Source organism: Poecilia latipinna, unplaced genomic scaffold, assembly GCF_001443285.1.
Source record: "Poecilia latipinna isolate Pla-1442-1.1 unplaced genomic scaffold, P_latipinna-1.0 Scaffold1130, whole genome shotgun sequence".
NCBI classification, from domain to species: Eukaryota; Metazoa; Chordata; class Actinopteri; order Cyprinodontiformes; family Poeciliidae; genus Poecilia; species Poecilia latipinna.
The window spans coordinates 88,013-104,195 of record NW_015113746.1 but is presented as its reverse complement, the minus strand read 5'-3'; the positions used below and the strand labels follow the sequence as shown (position 1 = coordinate 104,195).

The following is a 16,183-nucleotide window of genomic DNA, read 5'->3' as shown; positions in this document are numbered from 1 at the left end:
TTTTTTTTTTTTAGTATCGGGAGTAATACAGATATTATCATATATGTGTATATATATATATATATATATATATATATATATATATATATATATATATATCCAAAGTAAACTTTAAATGTAAACTTTAAATGTAAACATAAAAATCCCAACTAAATATACCAATTAAACTAGTAACTTGAAAAGTCTTCCTCCTGATGTTATGTGCTGTTTTTGTTTTTGTGAAAGTAGAAATGGCTGCAGTTAACATATTTAACTGGACCTAAGATCTTATTTTTTTCTTTGCCAGGTGCGAGTTGTCATCGTTGATGAGAACGACTGCGTTCCAGAATTCCTGCAGTCGATTTACAGCAAAGACGGCGTTCCGGAGACGGTCACAACGGCAACCTCCTTGTTGCAAGGTGAGACTTTCAGAAAGTCCTAAAACCCATAAAACCCATTCTCTCTCCCATCACTGATTGCTCTCCTTGTTTCAGTTCTCTGCACATTTAACACAGCATATGTGCAGCTCTTGTACATATGTCCTGCTGCATTTTTTCCTCTCACAATAAAGTTGTTGGTGCCTTAAGGAACAAGTATATGAAGTGCAAATATCTGTTCAGATCTAAACTTTAATCTGATGCTAATCCGTGGGAGATAGTGGTTCTGGGAATTTATTTACATTTCTTTCTACAGGGCATGAAAGTGTTAGGGAATGTGTCTAAATGTTGTCAAAATTGTTTGTTAGTGTATAAACGATGCCTGGACTAAACACTGTCAAAAAGTGAAAGACTAGTTGACATCTAAAATAGAGTCTTACAAATTTAACAGACACTTATATTTAGGTGGGCTTGGAATAAATAATTGAGTGGTGCCAGAGTTGGGGATTAAACCTGTCATCTCTGAATTAAAAATGCCACTAGCTATTCAGCTTGAAGAGCAAAAAGTTTAGCATTAAAGTGTAAAATAAAGAGCAGGCGTCTGACAACAGAATATCCGCATTATGAAAACATTATTTCTTGTTTCTCCTTTTCCCATGGAAATATTCCTGACAAATGTGAGGCCCGTGGCAGACAGGTTATATTCTGAAGTAGGAAGGATGTTTTCTGTGCAGAGTCTGAGAATGTTTCTGTCTGTGGCTCTGCCAATATTCTGCTGGATCTGTTCAACTGCGGTCTTAGATCTTTGTGGGTATAGTTGCTAAAAACAAAATCCAGGGTAATTTGTCTTGCAGTAGAACCATTTTTAAGGTCTTAAGGATAGAGCGATTATCATAAATCTAACCTGTAAGACCTAGAAATGTGCCACTTAAAACAGATGAAGGTAAATGTCATGATAACGAGTTTTGCTGAAAATATATTGTCCCAGAAATTATTGTGATACACATTAATATTGTTGTTTTGAATCTATCTTCAACTGGCATAATAATGCAAGCACACCCTCTCAAAAATCAATAACCTTTAAGTTTCAAATAACATTTAACATGGAATTGGGAGACATTTTAAATATCCATAACAAATAAACCAAAAAAAAAAAACAAACAAACAAAAACAACAACATTTAACTGTAAATAAAATGATTTATGAAGTCTCTAAACTAAATTGCCCTTCAAAACATATAAATCATAGGCTCAGACTGGGTAAACAGGAACAATGTGAATGTGCTGCTGTGCTGAAAAACCTGTTGGGACTTTTGGGAGAAACAAAAACATTTGCAGCATCTTTCAATTACATTAGAAGGCATCATCACTTAAAAAATTAAGCAAACTACACAAACATGCAAATGGGAATTATTGTGCTCATTTTAATTGATCATGCAGTTAATTGATTTATTTGGTATTGTGACAGGCTTAGTTACTGTGCGAGAACTTAAAGTTCCAACTTGTATTTGGGATCAATCCAGGTAAGATTACATTTGTGGATCTGGACTTTTGTCCAATGTTTGGACATGGATGCTTTTGTTACTTGGTGTTATGACATGTCATACTTTGTGATATTATACAACTTAAAATGGACTTTAAAAAAAAACCTCTTAGTTTTATGGAACAATATTTTGTTGTTGGTAGATAGTAAATAAATGACGATATATGGGTGCAGTTACATAGGCTAAATAGGGGCTAAAATCAAACAAATATTTGGGTTTACATCATGGTTTCATATAAACCTAATGAGTCACATCCTGTGTTTTTATTAAAATTCATAGCACAGGAGTGTTTAATATTAAGTGGAATGATGGGTTGTGAATATTCTGAGCAGTTTGATCTGTTAGTTAATATTAAAAAACAAAAACAACAAAAAATGCTGCTATTGTGTTATAATAATATTTTGTTGTAGTTTATCCAAACTAGAGGAAATGAAGATCTGATTAACAGTTAAATTGGAATTTCTGATTTTGATGAAGTTTTGGCAAGTGACACTTCACCATGCACTCTAGTTCTGAATACTGGATGTTCACTGGGATCACTGTTTTTTTGTTTTTTTACCTAACACCTCAGTGAATTATTTTCTTTCTGCTTTGTGAGTGGTTTGTAGAGAATTATTAGTCAAATTAACCAAAAAGTATTACAGTGTCAACATTATGTTCAGTTTCAAGCATCTACCATGTCAAGGTGAGCGTGTTTTTGTCAATGCATAGTGGGTGACTAAGCAATGTTATTACTGGCTCGGTGCTGGGTTTTTGTGTGGCAGTGGCATTGACTACATGCTACAATGCTGCAAATAAAGAAGTCTGATCTATGTAGAAAAGGGAGCTGGAAATCATTGCACATCTAAACATAAATCTGCGCAACATCCTAAATGCTGATTGTTTCCTACTGCCATCATCTTGATTTTTTTTGTCTGTTTGTCTCTCCTCAGCATAATAAACGGAATATTGGTCGCTCGGACTTCAAAAAGCATCTTGCTTTATTTATCTGAGTTTAGCAAATGGATGTACCAAATACTGCTTCAGTAAAAAATAAAAAAAATTCCTGAATGTTTGTGGTCCTACTTACTATGACCTTCAATTAACGTGAAAAACATGGTTGATAAAAGACGAGTCCTTTGTGTTGTACCTTCCACTTTTAAACTGTGTCTGTTTTGAAAGGCTTTGACAATTTCTTTGCAAGATTATTTTCCTTTAGAAATGTTTTCAAACTCCAACTTTGAGCTGGAAAACCAACTTTATGCAATTTTTTTATTTTTATTTTTTTGTAGTCAAGGTTCAAAGAAAAACATTTTGTGGCCCTCAAGCAGCCGCTGGGCCACCCTTTGGACACCCTTCCCCAAGGGGTCACAAAGGGCATATAGAGACCAAAAATCTGGGCTGTAAAGGCTGATTGTTGCGTAACAGTTCTGAATAAAATCTTTAGTCAAAGACGATTCAATTGCAAACTGTCTTTGAATAAGCTAATACTATTCACTACATGCTGCAGTGGTCAAGCAGTGGCATTTTCTGACATGTCTAAAAAAATATGGCTAAAACTGATGAAAGTAATCAAGATATTCTTATCTACTTTTACAAAAATTGCAGCATTTTTGTTTCTTTTTTGTTGTTGTCGTTGTTGTCTACCAAACATTTCCCTTTCACCTGGACACCTTAAAAACATACACATTTTTTTAAAATTAAATGTGTGTTTAATTTAACACACATTTCTCTAATTAACACACATTTTCTCTAACACACATTATTCATTTCTCTAATAATGAAAGCGTAGCTGAATGACAACATGGTGAATGAAGAATAATTAATGACAATAAAACAAGTTTCTACAGCGTATGGATGACTGTAATGACTGTTTGGGTCCCTCACTGCAAATGCTCATTATACTTGACTACAGGCTGAAACTCTGAGTGTTCGACTCATGTCAGCTGTTTTTACATCTGCCTTGCTCAAAGGTATTATCATCACCCTCTTCACCGTCATCATCATCATCATTCTTTAACCGGGCCATTACATAAAAGTAAGGCCGTTTGGGTGAGTTTGCAGTGGTTTTGTTGGTTTGTTTTCTTGACATTTAATCCTTCTATTTAAAATATCTGATAGTTTTCTCTAAAATTGTGTTTTTCTCATGCTGTGTTGTCGTCAAGGGATTTTAGGAGTGGATAACAGCAAAACAATAATTGCTGAAATCTGAATAAAACTCAGGGCTGTGCTTTTGATATTGCGTAAATAAACCCTTTTTTATTCCACTTCACTAACTTCCAGCAAAAGGCTATATTTGTCCCCAGTTGAGTGCAGTGAGTTAATAAACTCAACTACTTCAAAGAAGGCTCTGGTCCAGAACTTCTTAAGATTTAAAGGTGAAATGTTGTTAGTTTGTAGGATCTGCATGTATAAAATAATCCTTAGGTGTAACATAATGGTGTGTGAGTGAGGGAGTAAATTGGTGGATGGGGTTGTGAGATGTGTGATGTAGGAGGCGCAGTTTGGTGCCGTCAACAGGTGCACCAAGGAGGAGAGAGATTCCCCCCCTCCTGTGCTCCTGTGTGCACACACGTGAATACTGGTTTGGGAAAGGATGATGTGCAAACAGGAAGAAAGCAAATGTGAAAACAGTATTGTTAGACTTTAATTGTTGAAATAAGTACATTTGAAATAATTTTTTGCAGTTTAAAGGTTTTAATATTTTAAGAAAATCTCCATTTAATACAATTAGATTTGTTCTATTCTGATTCTACATCTAAAACTGAACAGCCCAACACTGAGCAGCCTCAGCAACCTCAATCCAGTGGACCCTCACATGTTTGTGGATTTATGGATATTTCTGGGTAACATGACCCCAAATTATTCACAGAAAATCAGTTTGTGGGTTTTTGACTGGAACGTATCTAAAACATGAGAAAAAACAGCTTTGGAAGCTGATATATGTAGGTTCAATGTTCAATATATTGGCTGGAGTTCACAAAGCATCCAGTAGTCCCGTTAATTTTCCCTTTCACAGATTGGCTGAAACCACAAGAGCAGAAATAATAAGACCACAGACTTTCACTTCCACTACATCACTACCCTCCACTGCGCGCCTGAATTCAAATTAAGATATATTTGGTGTTTGAACTCATAAAATTGATAGTTATCAATGTTTGTTGAGGGACTTTCAAGTATTTGTGGATTTTAAAATATGTATCTATAGTTTGGTTTCTGTACAAATGCAACAGAGGGTTAAACAATTTTTTTCTAATAATTTAATTTTACATAACTGCTATGGCTCCCATGCTTTATGAAATATTTCATCCTATTTGATGATTGATATGATTATTACCAAGTTCTACGAGCAAATGAGGCAATTAGTTCAGTTTCTGTCCATTTGTGAAACTTGGAAATTACACCGCCTGCAGTGCGCCACAACAAAGGAAAAATAACCCAGGAAAACAGGTGATGTACTGCTTTTTACTCGCTCTCTGTGTTGACTTTGTTCCACACTCAAATCCGCTCCTGTGGCAACCGACTAACAGCAGCTAAACCAGCCGAAAGAGCTGAGATTACATTCAGGTGTTTCACCAACATCAACAACAAAGAGCTAAAATTCCCCCCCCAAACAGAACATTCACTCCATTATGGATTTAATGATTTTGGGCTTGATGTTTATTTTTTGCTCATTAGTAAGTGGTCGCCTGAACACAGCGGTGGTTAGCTGACTTAAACACCTGCTCTTCTGGTGGTCTGTCAGAGTGTAGGTGGTTAGATCACCTTATTTTAGTGCTACCTGAACTAAAACTCGCCGACCTGCACAGGTGCATGTTAAGGCTCTTAGAGTCAAGCTAGCAGAGCTAACCTCCTACTTATTATGATAGTCACGATGTTCCTGACTCAGTGCACAGGAACGGAGCATGTGTGTCACCCCAGAGTCACATGATGTCTGATCCGGTATGTCCCAAACCTTCAGAGATCACGTTGCTTCAGATGTTTCACAATCAACATGCTCGATTTAAGTTTGTAGAACTTATTTTAATGTGTTGGACTGATCTTTATTTTTAAATCAAGTGTGATGGAGCATGAAGTCTCTTTACATCATGTAGGACAGTTCACCCCAAGGACCAAGGCTGGGAACCAGTGAGAGGCGTTCACTGTTGTGGCTCATCAGTGCATAGTGGCCTCCAGGCTCCCTTATAGTGATTTAACTCAACAATCCTGATGCAAGATTCCAAAAAGGTTTTCTGATAAATGCTCAAACGGTGCTCTGAGGAGGAGAAATCTGTACTTAGTAAATTAAACATTGACTCATGTGCCATGTGGCTGGATGCTGCATGCAGTTAGACTCAGGGCAGACACTACTGTTACCGTTCATTTTTCACCTATCATCAATGCATGAGAGGTAGTTCATCACTTACCAGCAGAATAGCTGCTGCATTTCAGCTGCACTTCACAAACCTGTCAGTCGTTTTACGCGGCCGGACACTGCAGAGTAAACACACAGAAATGCACTTTGTTCAACTCCTAACGCGGACTTCAGTTTTAATTCCTCACATTAGAGAAAATGCATGAAGAAGACACCAACATTTCCGGCTTGACTTGGTATCCTTTAAACTGTGTATCCCAATGTTTCTTCATAGTGAGATTCATCCTTGGTGATGTGAAGATGAGATATAACACAAATGCAGGCTCAAGTGTTTGCATACCTTATTCTTCTAACCGTTTTCTCTCTGTTCCTTTGGCAAATTTAAAGCTCATCTTTTATGTAATAAAGAAACCGACTAAATAATGTATTTTAAAATGTGATCTCTCACAGGCTGGCCTGGACTCTTCTCCCAGTGATTTAATATTTTCTATTTCAATACACAACCTCTGCCAGTTATGTATGTTTAGTGGTTCTTCACAAAAAGTTTTTTTGAAAATTGAAAAGGCATTCATTTGAAATATGTTGCAAGTTTTCAAAAAATCCAAAGTTGTTTTTTTTTAAGAGTACTGATGGGGGAAAAAAATCATCATACATCAGTCATCTAATTTTCAGTGTGATATGAATGATTCTCCTCGCTCCTTAAACCATCAGTTGATGAGACATTCAAAAGCCCCAGGAGTCTGTACATTTATCAGTGCAAAACTACGTCTTACAGCAACGTATGCATTTATTACGATTCAACCTAATCCACATTTACAGGTCGTACCTGGCAAGAAACACTCCCAAAACACTCACAACCAGCAAAAAAACAAATTAATCTAATTCTTACAACAATAAAGAAACTTTTGTGCACTGATTATTCAACCATTCCAAGCTCTAAGAACTGTAAGACTTTTTCAAATATTTTTCAGATCATTTTCTCAACTCTTTGTGGGATTTTGGATTATCTATTGATCTCCCAGTGGACGGGGAAGGGGAGAAGGAAGGAAAAGGAGTATCTTGTACATTCAGTGACCTTGGATCTCACTTTGGTCTGGAGTATAAACAGTCCCTCCTGGGTGGCAGAAGGCTTTAGTCTCTCCTGTCCAGGGATCACACACTGGCAGCATGCTCCAGAATTACTGCGACACTAAGGCAGAGACGTGTACACTGTGAGAAAATATCTCTAACTTACAGTATAGTACCAGCAACTATTGCTGTCAGAATTTTACCGTATAAAAATGATAAAATTCTGACAACCACAGCTGCTGGTATTTTATTGTAAATTTGAGATTTATTTATTTTTTTACAGTGTAGGTATTTGTTCTTTCAGTCAGCCCTGAAAGTACAAGGCCGACTGTTCTCGACCCTGGATTGTCTCACAGATCTTCAATCATAGCTCTCTCTTTCAGTAACAGTTGTTTTGTGGCAAATTCCCCTTAATATCAGCATAGAAACCCCAGGCTCTCTCTTTCATCACTACGGCCAAGATAAAGAAACAAGTCTTGTAAACGAAGAGGCATTCTCTCCTCACAACATTAAGGGGCCCGGCCCGTCCCACAGACTGCACTTCCTTGTGGACGTCAAGGGCCCTGAAATCACTGAGTGACCCTCGCTAGTGAGGTATAAAACTCTTTCATCCAAAACATCAGTTAGAACAGGAACTAATCAAAAATGTTTATCATTATTTAGATTTATCTTAGCTACTGTCACTCCTCTGTCAGTTCACCTTGTTCTCTCTTTCTTTCATTGACTTCCATTCTTTTTTCATTTATTTCTATTTATTTCTATAGCCTAACCCCTAAACCTAACCATTACCAGTACATATCTAAACCTAAGCCTAACCTGAACTCGGTTCACGCCTCAGTACTAGACCGAACCCCTAACCCCAAAACAGCAGCTCTTCTTATTGGCAGTTTGCAGGAGCTGAGGTGTGTTTTAAGAAAAGGGTTCTTGTTCTGTATCAAACCTAAGGTTACACACACTCCTACTCCTCTCTTTTAAGTGACTTTATTACAGTTGATTGGCAGATGGAGAAATTAAAAACGAAGGCCACACTCTGCAAAAATTTTAATTATTGTTCTCATTCCTGTAAAACGAAAAGAAAAATAAAATCAATTGATGCAATCTGCACAAAATAAGACGAAATAATGGATTATAACAAATGAGGTGAATAAACGGCAACCTCAAAAACCTCCCTTTTATAAACTGTAAAAATCAGTTTTGCCTGCTTTTGTTCAATTAACTTCCCTCAAACTATTCATTTGATGCTGTTTAAAATCCCCTAAGGCTTCATGGCAATAAAGAATTCCACTTTTTTAGCTGTTGTTTCTTCGTTATGTGTGAGTGTTCACACATGTATTATTCATATATATATGTGTGTGTGTGTGTGTGTGTGTGTGTGTGTGTGTGTGTGTGTGTGTGTGTGTGCATTGTTTGTATGGGCACATGAGCTAAATGCAATGTAAGGTGAATTGGAGAATTGAGCTTTTGATGGGGAAATGTTCTTGTTAGTGTAAAAATATGCTTATTCAAATCCCTGGTGGAATTTTCTGTTTTAGCAAGGCAATCAATTTGCGGACAAGCGGGTCCGGGCTCCATGGATTCCCAATGTGAGCCGCACGGCCAGACATGTTGCAAAATGACAGTGTTTTCAATGCTTGCTGTGCAAATAACACTTTGTACTGTTCTAGAAAGTAGAAGCATAACTTCTTTTCTATCATTAGCATGCTTATGTAATACACTGTAGATTTCCTTGATTTGTTTTTCTTTTTTTCAGCATCAGCATGTCGAAAAACAAAATAACTGTAAAACAGACCAAAAAAAAAAGGAAATCAACCCAATTATTTGATTTCCAGGGTTTGTTCTACCACAGCTCATGTCATTCAGTTCAGCTTACTCTTTGAAGTCTTTTACTTTTTCTTTAATCACCTCTATCCTGTGAGTTTAGGATAGAGGAAGTGCAGTCTGTGGGACATTTGTAATGATGAAACAGTTTAGTTGAGCTCTAACTGTGATGTTTTTTCATTCTCTAACTCCTTCTTCCTGTTTCCCATCTCTTAGTGTCCGCCAACGACTGCGACTCTGGACCGAATGCCGACCTGACCTATTACACCCTGAGTCCAGATTTTATCATTTCTCCTCACGGGACCATCTTCCCAGCAGGACCTCTGGACTACGAGAGACCCAATCACCTGTATGAGTTTGTCGTCATGGCAGTTGACAAGGGAGAGGTCCCTCGGACGGGAACGACGACGGTACGAATTAGGATGGCCAACGTGAACGACGAGGCACCTGAGTTTTCCCAACATATGTGAGTAAGAGCTGAGATAAACACTTACAGTCGGTGGTGATGAGACTTACAGTTAGCAGTAGCAATATGGTTGATTCAAATTCTGAATTTTACATGCAGGTTGTTAATAGTCTAACTAAACATATTTCTTCATGGAAAAACTGAGTCAGGTTGGCTTGGTCGCCTTGCATGCACCAACCTTCTATGTTCTGTCCACTATGTTTTTCAAGGAACGAGATCAGGACTTTGTGAAGGCTGTTCAGAAACACACACTTTGTTGTCCTTAAGCCAGAGGTTCCCAAACTGTGGGGCGCGCCCTCTAGGGGGAGGGGGGCGCCGTGTCATTGCAGGGGGGGGCGCGGGAAGCCGTCTGGATGAAAAAAAAACAAAACATGAACACTGTATGCGCTGGGTTTTTACCTTAGAATGGCCAACTCTGTTATTCCTCTGTCAATTTGATACAGTAGAGGCTTCCACACTTCCCATATTTGTGTCCTCTGTCACTTTTATCAGCAGTTAAAACTGTTTAATCCGTTAACATGTTGTAACCTGTTTTTCCGAGCCACCTTTAAACGCAACATGAGCGCTACGACGCTCGCGCTGGGTTTCCACCTGTGAAGGAGACCTGCTGCTGCTGTGCGGAGCTACGTAGGTTTGTGTTAGAATCACGGCAGCAAACCAGCAAAACGCAAAGAACTTTTCACAGTTTTTCCCTCCAAACTAACCGACTGAGGTGAGTAAAGCTGCAGGTAATGTTAGCTAAAAGATGACTAGCTAATATCAATACAGAACCTTAAGCTTAACAAGGCTACCGATGTTGGTGTCTATTTTCAGCTACGTACATTCATTTTGCCCCCAAAAAAGTCGTGCCCCCCCGTCACACGGGTCGTTTCAACCAGACAGCCATTTGTAATCCATAGGGGGGGGGGCGCAGAAAATGTTTGGAAACCACTGCCTTAAGCTACGTTTTTATTTGCACCCAAGCTGTAAAGTCTTTGCCTATGTCTTGAGACATTGTTTCAATGTTTTCATAAAATGTTACTTCTTTACTACACCATATTTCAGGAAGAGTAGCAGAATGTGATGCTAACACCAGAGACTTTATAATTGGAGTGGAGTTCTGATGCTTAGACACGCTTTTCTTGATTTTTCTACAAATGTAAGGATACTGATTATGGAAAAACATATCAGTTTTAGATTTGTCATACCATTCTTTAGATATGTGGGTATTTTAGAAGTTTAGAACTGTGATGTGCTTTTCTGTTGCTTGTGGAGCAACGGATTCTTCCTGATTGAGTTGCCTTCCAGGCCATGACACTCTGAACGTGGGCTGAGTGTCAGGGACTCTGATCCTTTAGACACCAAAGGTTTTAGTTAGAATCCTTCTTATATCTATAGGTCAGATAATAACCAGGCCTGGCTTTGACTTGTGAAATTCAGCTGTTTTCTAAAAAAAAAGAAAAAAAAGAAAGAAAGAAATTAAAAAAATGGAGTTAAGTCATAACTCAGAAGGGGAAATTACAGTTTCCCGTAATGAATGAATTCATAAACTGAAGACATTTTATCAGTCGTTCTTTATCCAATTTTAAGATTTGACTGATGTTCAGAAATATTTAACAGCAGAAGAAATCTGTAAAGGATAAAATATTTTTAACACTAAATGCATTGCAGAGCTTCAGAAAACCAGAAATAGCAACTCTCCTAATGAGCTGCTAAATGTTTTGTTTTAAATCCGAATATCAAATAAATCTTTTAAAAGTAAAACAATAGTCGACATTGTTATACCTTAAAACAACTAAAACGTTTGGTTTTATATATGAGAAAATTATGGACTCTTGAAATCCTTGGAAATGCTTGAATTTCTTTTGGGTGTTTTCAAGGTAGAGAAGGTGGTTGAATTCTATATAAAGTCATAGATTAAAAGTGCTTGATATTCAGACAGCACCGTTGTATGATAAGGTGCAATCTGTTTGATTAAAAACCAAAATTTTCAAAAGGTGATTTACAGGTGAAAATAAATATTGTATATGTCTAATAAGACACAGACACATTTACTTCTCACTCATTGTTTTATGTCAGTTAGAATTACCAAAATTATTTCTATTTGCTAAATGCCATTTTTTAGAATATTTGACTTTTAACTGTAATTTTCTTTTTATATTGTGTTAAAGAATTTAATTTGAGCAGGAATGTCTTGTACCTTAATACAATTTGTTTGTATAGTTTGAATTAAATTAATTTAATGGCTCAATGACTTTTTGATCTGTTTAATTGAAATAAAGGTTGTCTCATATTTTGTGTGATATAAACTTTTTTTAATTGGGGATTGTTTTGTTAAATTAGTATTTTTGGTTTTAGATCAGTCAGGTGTATTTTACTACTTTAATCTACCTTATCACTTCTGTACAATATAGAATACTACCTCCATACATTATTAATGATGGTAATATGTAACAATGAATTGAAGCTATTTTTTTGTTCATTTGTATTATTTTTATCTCCAAAGTGTGATGCTGGAAAAGTTTGAAAGTTTCCTTTAAAATGTTTGGAAAGTGCTTCAGTATTAAGTTTATGAACCCGGAACATCCCAGCAGAAAGAGCTTGGTAGTCCTGCATATTCAGGTTGGAACTTTGCAGCTGCTTCCAAATTCAGCGTAGCAGCTTCTGTTAACGCCCCCCCTCCGTCCCTCCCCGGCCCCTCTTGCTGCTGTGGTGCCTGCATCTTTTAATTGGTTGATTTTCTGGCAGAGAGCTGGGCAGATTGGTGAGGCAGGGTCAATCAACCATGCCCACTAGCACCCTCAGGAGGTCCTGAGCCCAAACGTTATGTGCATGGAAGTGCATTCTATAATTGAGGGAGTCCAAGGGAAATACGGTCTGGATATGGAAAAGTGATGTCGTTTGTGAAGTGCATTTATATGCAATGCATCTGATATGAATGTGGGAAGATGCGTGTGTGTTTGTGCATACGTTTGAGTGTGTTCAAGCAGGAAGGTATTGATTTAATGACAGTGACAACAGAATAATCAGTTTTTCCCTCCCTGACCCTCAGTCTTCTGGCACAACTGACCCAGAAATCCTATTTGACAATACACACACACACACACACACACACACGCACGCACGCACGCACACACCCACACACACACCAATTTATACTTATTCAGGGAGCCTCACATTTGCTTTCTTCTGTATGTTCATTTAAATGCATCCATGACGCCGTGATGCCTTTGATGAACTCTTCCTCAAGCTCGGGACAATGGCTATGATGAAAAGACAGGAAATTAGAGCAAAAGATAGAAGGCTCATTAAATATGTCATTATCCAGGCAGAAAATGTGGCCTGTTGTTATCGATCTGTGGAGTTGGAAGCGTTCAGTAATGAGTACCCGTGTGTGTGTGTGTGTGTGTGTGTGTGTGTTTTGCCAGGTCAAGAGGGAAGTTTGTCTAAGCAATCAAGTTTTTCTGCATTATTTTTTTTTCTCCTGCTGTTTTAATTGTTTACAACTCAGATCTTTGTTGTTGATTATTGTATTTTTGCCAAGGGTTGATATTGTCAATAAGAGTATCACAATATTGCATTTTTTTCTGACACTTAACTGTTGATGATCTAAAATAAATTCAATAATTACCAAACTAGTTATTGTAAATTACCTAATGAACTCCTTTTCTCTCTGTAATATTTACTGTTGCCTCTTAAATATACTCAAGAAAAAGCAGTGAAGATAATTATGTTAAAAGGAAATGCTCACAATTTTAGGAGTAAGTACATTTATTCATATAAATTTCTATTTGAAGTATAAATGGTTGATGCTGACGTTAGTGTTGCTGCTGCTACATGTTTAGCATTGAGATTCTATTTCAGGCTGGAATAGTTTTGCCAATAGACTAAGTTCCTTTAGCACAACTTGAACACAGCATTAGTCTTTTTCAGCATTCAGTCAGATTGCAATTCTGTAAATGTTGAATTTAACGGTACGGAGCATGAAGGGACAGAACTTAAAGAGCTTTTGGTTTGGAACTGAGCAGAAAGGAGAAAGGATGTTTGGCAGCGTTGTGAACTTTAGTCCCTTTGCCATTTGTTTATGCCATCAAAATATCATTTGAGTTATATAATCTATTGAACACCTTTACAAATACCTTCTATCTGAGATAATAACAGATACTTAAGAAAAACTGTCTGTGGCTGACTGTTTGCTTTGACACTCCCTGGACAAATCGCCTCACTATAGAGAGATGTCCATGTGATCAGGCCAAACTTGTCATCCTGAGTACAAAAGCAGTCTTTTCTTTCATTTTCTTCAGTTTTCTGAGGTTGTGGCTTAGATCCTGATATCACAGTAGACGGCTTACAGAGAAAATTGCTCTCTCCATGACAGATCTAAAGAAGACAGGCAACATCTGCAACAATCCTCAGGTCATCCCAGGTTTTATCTGGACCACTTTTCTTGGACTCGATATTCGTCCTCACCAGTAGCACAGCATGCATGCCCATGTGGTGTCTGCACTGAAATACTGGCTATCGACTGTACTGATTGACCAACTGAATATGTATAGTGCTGGACTGTCATGAGTCAAGTTTATTTGTATTGCATATTTGAGCAACAAAGCAGTTCAAAATGCTTTACGTCATAAAAACATCATACAGTAAGCAAATACGAAACAAACGCATTTTGTCAAAAGCCCTCATCAAAATCATGAAGAATATTCACCATCAAATATGCATTATATATGTCAATCAGTGTTTTAGTTATTATGAATCAAAGGCAGGTTGTAAAATGAACTGTCTTTCAGCTGTTTTGCAGTTTTCTGGACTTTTTGTTTCTTTTAGCACTTAGCTCTAATTAGACCATCTGTTGTTAGCCAGTGTTACATTCTTTTTTCCATGACTGTGTCTGAGTTCTACATACAATTCCAGAACTATTATGAATACCTGAGAATTCCAAGTTGCAGCTGTCCTTGAAGAAAAAGTTAGGTAAAAATATGAAATATTATTTTAGAAAACTTTGTATCCTGAGGTAACAACTTTTACTTGTCAGTAATGTTACCCTTTGTTGTATATAAAATGTTATGTTCTTGGTTGTACTGTACATTCTGTTTTTCATTTACTCAGAAAAAGTATGTAAGTCTGCAGTTGCACAAAGAGAGACAACTGACGCAGATCATTGTGCACTGAAGGTATTTTTCTGTCAGGGTGCTTCAACTGTACTTCAAGTTTGACTTTAGCATTTTTTATATTAAAAGTTCATGTGACTGATTGTGAATGAATACTCTATGATGGCTTTCAGATGGTTCGATGAATATTATTTGGATTAATTATAAATGACGTGACATCATGTGTTTCAGTTTCAAGCACCACGCATGCCGAGGTAGGAGAGTGTCTGCATAGGATAGCGTGAGATAAAGTAATGATCGTTTAGGATCATTTCTGTGATGCTTCAGCTGCAGTTGTGTTGATGATGTACAGATTTTGCATCTTCCACTCAAAAATAGACACTCATGTTGAAGATGTATCGGGGGGAGGGGGAGTTTACAATCCAAACCTTTTCTGTCAGGAAACTGAGGGCTTCATGAGGCAATAGCAACAGATTATCATCCCAGATGTTTATTTTTTTTAAACCTACATTCTAAACTTTTGGTAAACACAAGAATCAGATAAAAGTTTTTTATTGCTTGTATTGCTGCTTTTCATCATATTTTAACACGACCTTGCTCAAGCTGGGATCATTTTTTTCTATTTCAACTAGGAAACATTTTATCTGCTGTTACAGCAATTTTTACAACATTTTTTTTTTTTTTACGCGGTATCAATGCTTAATATGACTGCCCACTTGGGTTATTCATCCTATGATAAAAAGCATGTGTTTTTGCATGCCAATCACCTCTGTGTATCTCCTACAGCAGGACGTGTAAGCAACCAATCAAAAAGAGGCACCTGAGAAATCAACAAGGAGCGCGTTCACGTCCTTCTGCGCAATAGTGCAAGAAACATGAAGAATATTGATGAGAGCTTTGTGGGTTCCATGCAACTGCTGCATGGTGCACAGTTGAGCTGGACATGGTGGGAAAACCTGTTTGTGCAGTAATACAGGTTAACTGTGGCTAAAACAGCAGCATTTTATTACTGCTCACAGGCTCATATTAGAATTTATGTACGTAATTGTTTGCAGCCTTCTGGGTGTAAAAAGGCTAATAATGCTACACTTATTGTTGTCTTTCCATAATTGTTTTTTTTTTTTTTTACCAGCTTTAGAAAGTCAGATTTTGTGTTTTTAATTAAATGTGTCTCTTCCGAGGTACAGAGCATGCAGCATTAATGAAACGACACTCCAAGAAATTGTATGTAGCATAGAAAATGAAAAACTTCTTTTTTTTAAAGTCCATACAAACCAATCCCACCAGTCTAATTACTGGTTAATATCAGAAATATGAATGTCATTGTTTACTTATCAATTTATTTCAGTTTCAGTGGCCTTACATATAGAGTTAGCAACATGGTGAAGCTTACAATGGCTGGAAAAAAGAATTAACTCCATAATATTGTCCCTCCTGAATTTCAAAAATGTTTTTGTGATTTTCTTTTGAATTTTATTTTTTTTTTTGCAATTTATTTTGGTGCTA

The 16,183-nt window shown here is 37.1% G+C and overlaps 1 protein-coding gene across 1 annotated transcript in view; it reads left to right on the top strand.

The window, feature by feature from the left end:
• The window catches only part of LOC106959912 (neural-cadherin-like), a gene marked incomplete at both ends in the record, with an annotated part of 118,587 nt that overhangs the window by 26,667 nt on the left and 75,737 nt on the right, over positions 1-16,183 (top strand). Inside the window, 2 exons of the mRNA XM_015052765.1 lie at positions 287-398; positions 9,335-9,584. Coding sequence (XP_014908251.1) covers positions 287-398; positions 9,335-9,584 — 362 coding nt within the window. The remainder of the gene's footprint in view (positions 1-286; positions 399-9,334; positions 9,585-16,183) is intronic.